General features: G+C 39.9%; 1 protein-coding gene across 1 annotated transcript; it reads right to left on the bottom strand.

The window, feature by feature from the left end:
* Window positions 1–2110: 2110 nt before the first annotated feature.
* Window positions 2111–5560, bottom strand: MTG2 (mitochondrial ribosome associated GTPase 2). Its single transcript, XM_018073832.2, has 5 exons — window positions 5337–5560; window positions 4586–4701; window positions 3778–3996; window positions 2958–3096; window positions 2111–2572 (listed from the first exon to the last, which is right to left on the bottom strand). The coding sequence occupies exons 1-5, from the start codon at window positions 5533–5535 to the stop codon at window positions 2178–2180; spliced, it is 1068 nt and encodes a 355-aa protein (XP_017929321.1). The 5' UTR covers window positions 5536–5560; the 3' UTR covers window positions 2111–2177.
* Window positions 5561–7107: the final 1547 nt, after the last annotated feature.

Below are 7107 nucleotides of genomic sequence, written 5' to 3'. Positions count from 1 at the left end.
AGCTGGAGCTTTTGGGCACTTTTCAGCACCAGAGGAAGGGATCCTGCAAAGCCTCTCTGAACCTTGCAAGAACACGGTGCTGTCACCCCAGAGCAGGTGGCTGAAGTGTTGAGCACAAAGAACCCAATTCCAGGATCAACAGGACATCCTGGGAAGCTGTCAGGAAACCTGCTGAGCTTTTCACAGATCAGTAAACACCACTGCTCTCCCCTCAAGAACTGAGCTTACAATGAGCACCAAGAGTAAGGGTGAAAGCTCCTGTGAGCACAGAGGTTTTTAAAACAGCCTCTGGCACTCTCAAGCACAGTCAGAGTGTGCAAAGTATCTGCAGGTATTAAATAATCTGCAAAGAAGCCGCACCAGCTTTGGTGCTCAGGCAACCTTCTCCTGTTTTTATTAAATTGGCTGAAAAGCCTGTAGCTATAGAAAGGAAAACAACAGTTAAGCCCAAAAAATGCTGCACTAAACCAAACAAAAGGAGAGAACTGAGTATGAACTTAATTCAGTTTGGTAAATTCCAGGGCTGAAGCAAAACACGAGAGACTTAAGGATTTAATATTAGTTTTCATTTTTTCCTGATCCTATTTATACCAGTATCACTGCTTATAATGCATAGATAACTTCCCACACGTGATCACAAGTAGAAATAACTCAGAATGTGAATTTAGGAGAGGTAACTACATGTTTTGCCTATAATTTTATTTGATAATTCAGGGATTTGAGTCGACCCTGCACTTTTTGAGATTTAAAAACTTGCTGCTCTTAAGAATAAGAAGAGGTATGGACCTGCTTTCTTACACAGGCAAAGTTACTTCTAATTATATAATAATAATCATAATTACAGAGTTGGTCTCAACACTGAGACTGCAGGAGGGCATCAGTGGAGCTGTAATTTAGAGATTGAACAAGACTGTCCCTTTCCAGCCACAGGCAGTCAGGAAAAAATCCATGGTTCATGGCATCAGACAGAGAGTCTTTTAAGGATGTGCCATTCCGAAGCATTAGAGATGAAATCAAGCAAAATGTGCAGTGAAAGAAGCAGAAAGAATTATCCCGTTTGCTGTGGTGTATTAGAAAAAGTGGTTATAGGTTATAGCTGGTTTTTTTTTTTTAAAACCCACTCAGTAATTCCATCTACTGTTGACAGTATTTGTGTCTCAGTATTTCACAAGCCTGTTAAGGTCCCTTAAGAAAAAGCTTAATGGGTTTTGATAAATCTTGACTTTTCACTATTGGCATAATTATCTTCTGTGCAAAATATAACCAGAGTATACAGAAGCAACTCTTCCTTCAGCGTGAGAGGGCAAAGATCCACTGTTCTTAAATCAAGATTTCTGAATTCCTAGAGAATAAAATTTAAGAACATGGTCCAAAAAAATCACACAGTTAAAAAAAAATAAGGAGGGGGAACAAAGAACTGCATTTTTCTTTTATTTGAAATATCTAAGCCTAGGATTTCTCAGAACGCTGCTTGAGATTTCTAAAGGAAATGGGAAAACCCAGAAATGAGTCTCAAATGGCTGTTCCCTGGCTAGTTTATACTGCTGCTTAGCTGCTACCAGCATTTAAAGATAGTTAATATTTATACTGATCAGGAAATGTTTCAGTAATTAATTGCAGTTGTTTTGTGCTCCTCCTCCCTAAAATTACGGAAGAGCTGTGCCTCCTCTGAGGGTAAAAACTCACACGAAATCACAGCAGAGAAGGAAAAAAAGATGACTCAAATTGGTCACTGTATAAAAACAGATAAACATGGGACCACTTTATTTTAGAATTTTTGATTAGTGAAAATTGAGAATAAACTTCACTACAATTCATAAAACAAGCCAGCATCTCCTGCAGATCCTGAATTTCAGCTATTTCTACTAGATAGCATTCTCTTCATCCCATAATTAACTATCGAATGCCAAACAAGATCCAGGTTTCCAATTCAACACCCATCATGACTACAATTTTCAAATTTTGCTGTAAAACACCTGAGACACCTCCAGGTGAACAAACAAACAAAACAATCTTTCCAATGCAGCAGCCCAGAACAAATCCACACAGTGTGCCCTGGCATTTTAAAAGAGAAAATAACCCAGGAAAAAAAGAAACCAAGCCACAGAGATGCAATCTAATGAAATAAGATTTTATTTTTGTTCTCCTTCCAGCACAGCCCACAGCAGTTCTGGTTCCTACCACTTCACTGGGCTTTGCCCTCGTGATTGTTCTGTCTTCACATAAGTGTCATACAGTTCTCTGAGATGCCACAGCAGCTCCTCCAAGTTGTCTCCTGTCAGTGCAGACAACGGGATGACCCGCTCAGCCACCCGCTCCCTGAGGAGGGGTAGATTGATCCTGGACTCAGCAAGGTCAATCTTATTCCCGATGACAACACAGGGCCTCTCAGACAATCCTTTGTCATACTGTTGCAGTTCATATTTCAAGTCTTGCAGCTGAACCCACGGCTGAGGCACAGAGAGATCCACCACGAACAGGAGGAAGCGGCAGCGCTCGATGTGCTTCAGGAAGGTCACCCCGAGGCCCCGGTTTTGATGAGCACCTTTGATTAGGCCAGGAATGTCAGCAACTGCAATGGGAGAGATTCCACAGTCAATCCACCATATCCAATTAAAAAAAAAAAACAAATAACAAATCCCTTTTACTGGCCAGTGCAAATACATTTAGAGTTATGTCTCAGTGCATCAATATTAAAGCACGCCTCACCTTAAGTTTGCCGCTATTATCTTTTAAAACACTTAAATTTAGGTTGTTCCAGACAGAATACAGATTGATAGTTAGATATTAAGGGTGGTACCTACAAGTGAAACATGACATGGGCTTTCAGTATAGTTTTGCTTGAAGTTCTTTAGAATTCTACAGGAACTGCTAAACTTGCTCCTGCAGCATTTCAAAGCATTGCCCAGGTGACACAAACTGCCATCGGGGTACACACAACACGCTCCAGTTCTTACCTGCCACTTGCTCATAGTCTTGATAGTGGACAATGCCAACATGGGGGTTTAGGGTTGTGAAGGGGTAGGCAGCCACGGCTGGCTTTGCACGGGAGATGGCTCTCAAAAGTGAGGATTTGCCAGCATTGGGAAAGCCCACCTGGAATACAAACACTTACATTTCTGAATCTTTAAAGAAATATGCAAAATTTCACTAGACTAGACAGTTATTCTGCAGTTGTTGAACTACAGTAAAAACACTCTGCAGCAAAGCATAACTTTAACAGCTCTACCAGCTGGTGTTAAAACATTTCCATACTCCATTATGAAAAAAGTTTAAGCCCTAAGTTGACTTGGCATTCATGTCTAAATACATTTTTCGTTTCAGAGGATGCTAAACTTGGATCTAACAAAATCAAATGTTTACTATTTGTAAAAAGAGAAAGACAGGGATGAAATATAAATTATGTGAACTTTATCAATTAAAGAAAACAAGAAAACAAACTAATTTAGAAGAATTCTCTATATTGTCTTGTTCATCTGCAGAATCAACAGACAAAGCTGCTGTACCTCATCACCAATCACTGACGAATCTTGCACACTGCTTTTCTATATATAGTGTGGATTTTAGCAGAAGCAGGACAACATCAAGTTGCAAGAGAGTGACAGCTCTGTGAATCATTGTGGACACCTTTCTACCACATAATAGCAAGAAAGCATCGAGCTGCATCTCTAAGCAAGCAAGCCAGAGGCTAACGAAAATGTTATCACCCATTATTTCTTCAGTCAGTCAAGTGTCATCCTACAATGATAAGGAAGCTGAAGAACCACAGCAACTCACCAATCCTGCATGAGCTGTTGTCTTGAGTTCCAGATGAAGGACCCTTTCCTGACCTGGCTCTCCCGGAGTAAATAATGTTGGAGACCGGTTTTCATTGGAAAGAAAAAAGCGATTCCCTTTCCCTCCAGCTCCTCCATAAGCTGCAACATACTCTTCACCATGCTGAGTGAGGTCAGCCACAACTTCCCCATCCTCCTTCACCAAAGTACCTACAGGGACCTTCAAGTGAAGAGAGATGCAAGAGTTACATGGAAGCTCAAAGCCTGCAGCAGGGCTGGTGGCAGCAGGTCCTTTACCAGACAATTTCAGATCCGCTGAAAATCACTGCTCCATGTTCTCAACCTGAAGAATCCAAAAACAGAAGTGCATTTCATGAAGCTCACTTTCTGAACTCAGAGAGCACTGTCAGACATCTACCTTTCATTAAAGTGTTAGCAGAACCACAAATGTCCTTTAAGAAGCCTGAGAACAGTAGCAAGGTAAGAAACATTGCAGGTGTGCACCAAAACAGGCCAGCTGAAGAAAAGTCTGCTCCTACTTAAGAAGCTCTGTGTTCAGACTGCTCTAGGTATGATCATTAGAAGTAAAGCAAATTGTTTTCACCAGATGCACCTTCCAAAAAAGTCTAATTTTTATGAACAACTTAAAGCAGGTTGATCTACCCTGTGCCAACCAGCCCTGTCTCAGCAGACAGCACACAAGGCTCCCTGCAAACAAGCACAGGATATTTGCTCACAATAAGGTTCTCCAGCTTGAAAATCAGGATTGTACCAAACTAACACAGGGCAGACAACACTCATTTACTTACTTTAACATACACATATGCACCATTAGCTCCATAACAGTTTTTTCTTCCTCCTCTCTCTCCATGAAAACCCTGATAGAAGGGGAGCACTGAAGAAAGTGATTTTGTTTGCTGGTCAGCTGTAAAGCAAAACACACATATTTTGAACACAATGTTTTGGTAAAACAGACACAGAGAGCAACCTCTTGACTGTTCTTTCCTTTTCTGAATACTGCATGAATGCATATCTATTTACTGTCTCAATAATAACATAGCAGGGCAGACTAATGTTAATCTAAGTTGTGATGAAGTTTAACTGCCTTTGCTTATCTACTTAGGTTTATTAATGATGCACTTAATATAGTAGTCATTTCAAAAGCAACCATTACAAAATACTCTGGAAAATTAATTTGCTAGATTAGCAAATTTTGCACCAGGATAGAGGCAGAAGCAGCTTTATTCATTTTAAGAGGAAAATTTAATCAGATCCCAGCCTTATCATAACACAGTCAGGCAACAGCCACTAATATATGTGCAAAATACCTTGACTTTTCAAAAGCTTTCTAAGGCTGTCAGTGTCATTTGTGCCCCCATTACCACAGCTCAGGACAAAGCTTAAAAAGCAAAGATACCTCACACAGAAGTAACCATTTTAACATTTTTGACATTTACCATTTCTTACCATCCATGCAGGGCTGGTTTTGCTGGGGTGGGGTGTTAAGCAGTAAAGCAGTAAAACAACAACACAAGACAAAACAGATTCAGTGAGTTTTACCTTTCAAAATGACGTGACCCCCATCACCTCCGTTTCCACCATCAGGACCTCCAAATATTTTCCTGGGTTCGCTGTAGAAGGAAAAAGCCCCTGCTCCTCCTTGTCCTCCGACCACGCGCACTTTCCGGTGATCCACGAAATATCGTGTCTGTAACAAGGGTGGGGGTTGTACACTGTAAGTACAATTTATCAGAGTCATCTTCAAAGAAGTTTTAATAATAGGCAGGCCTGTTATTTTCAGTCATGACGAGTTCCATTCAATGATAAAAATATATCAGAACTCTGCTGCCATTCACAGATCCATGAAATGCACTGTACTAAATGTAATAACAAAGAAAAACAGATCTCATTTCCCAAGTATTTTTAAGAACCCCCTTAAAAGCAGATGCTTGAGGCTATGTTGATATAACTTCACGCAGCAGCTCAGGCACCAGAAATATAAAATTAATGTTAAGGGAACTTATATCAGGAGAAGTATCCTCTTAATACAGTTATACAGTGCTGACAGGTAGCTCAAGACAGCTACCACACTATAAATCAAAATCACTTAAGTAATTGTGTCCCTAATCATGAAAAGAAAAAACAAATTAATAAGCTTTTTGCTTCTTAAAATTGAACTGAAATTTGCAAAAAGGGCACGGTGTTCATGTGGGAGGGATATTCTCACACCAATTCACTGCTTTCCATACCAGGTGATGAAATTAAGGCAAACTACAATCTTCTGACAGTATGAAGTACTTGTAAACAGAATAAGCAGAGAAAATCTTAGTATATGCCACATCAACTCTTCAGGAACTAATATATATATATAGAGAGAGAGAGAGAGAGACAGATAGATAGACAGATAACAGTGTAAAGAGAATTCCAAATCTTGGCTCTCTTTCTGGTATTAATTTAATATTTGACTTCTGGCAAACTAATTATGCTGCACTATGTTTCAGCTTTTCTATCAGAAAAACAGGTTGAACGATATTTACCTATTTCCGAAAGTGGGCTGAAATTCCAGAGGGAAAATATTAGAGAAGTACATTTATACAGGCAGGTGGAATTGTTTACACAGAGAGAGGAAAAGAGAAACTCATGGTAACATTCAAATGCTGTCAGTTACTAAAGGGACTTCATGAGAATGGGCAATAAGGGTCACTTTAAATAAACAGACCAAATAGTATCTGAGGGAGAAAAAGTCCTAATAGTGTTTTGATACCAAAGAGAAGCAACTGAGAGAAAAGAAACCCTCAAAACCGAACTGTCGATAATTAGTTATACTAAGACCAGTGATGCCTTAAAAAGGCTCTTTTAGAAAAGTATTTGGCACCACCACATGGCAAGACGGGAAACTATGGCTTTGACTGGGATTTATGGATCATTAAAAAATAAGAATTTCCACAGACGTGTAACTATAAAATTAAGATGAAGAGTAAATTCTAGGACCCTGCAGTCGGACATAAAATGCTACCTGTTTGGCAGCTGGCTACTATGCACGACTTAAAAAAACAGTGAGAAACAAAACAATATTTTAGCTCTAAAGCTAATTTTTTAAACGTTTTATCATTTGTTATTGAATGCTTTACAGCTTTACCTAAAAAAGAATTTTTGCTTTCTCGACCCTCCCCAAAGAGGCATAAAGGAAGGGTGACCGCTGCTGTGACCCCTCTGAACACCGTGATGTCGCGGGGCAGCCCCATTTCCTCGCTATTCCGAGAGTTTATTACATTTTAGCCGGTATTTCCTCACAGCAGCAGCTCGGTGCGAGGAGGCGGGAGCTGCAGCT

The sequence above is a fragment of the Manacus vitellinus genome, unplaced genomic scaffold (genome assembly GCF_001715985.3).
Source record: "Manacus vitellinus isolate BGI_N305 unplaced genomic scaffold, ASM171598v3 scaffold_26_pilon, whole genome shotgun sequence".
In the NCBI taxonomy this organism is placed as follows: Eukaryota; Metazoa; Chordata; class Aves; order Passeriformes; family Pipridae; genus Manacus; species Manacus vitellinus.
This window is presented reverse-complemented; position numbering and strand designations above follow the sequence as displayed.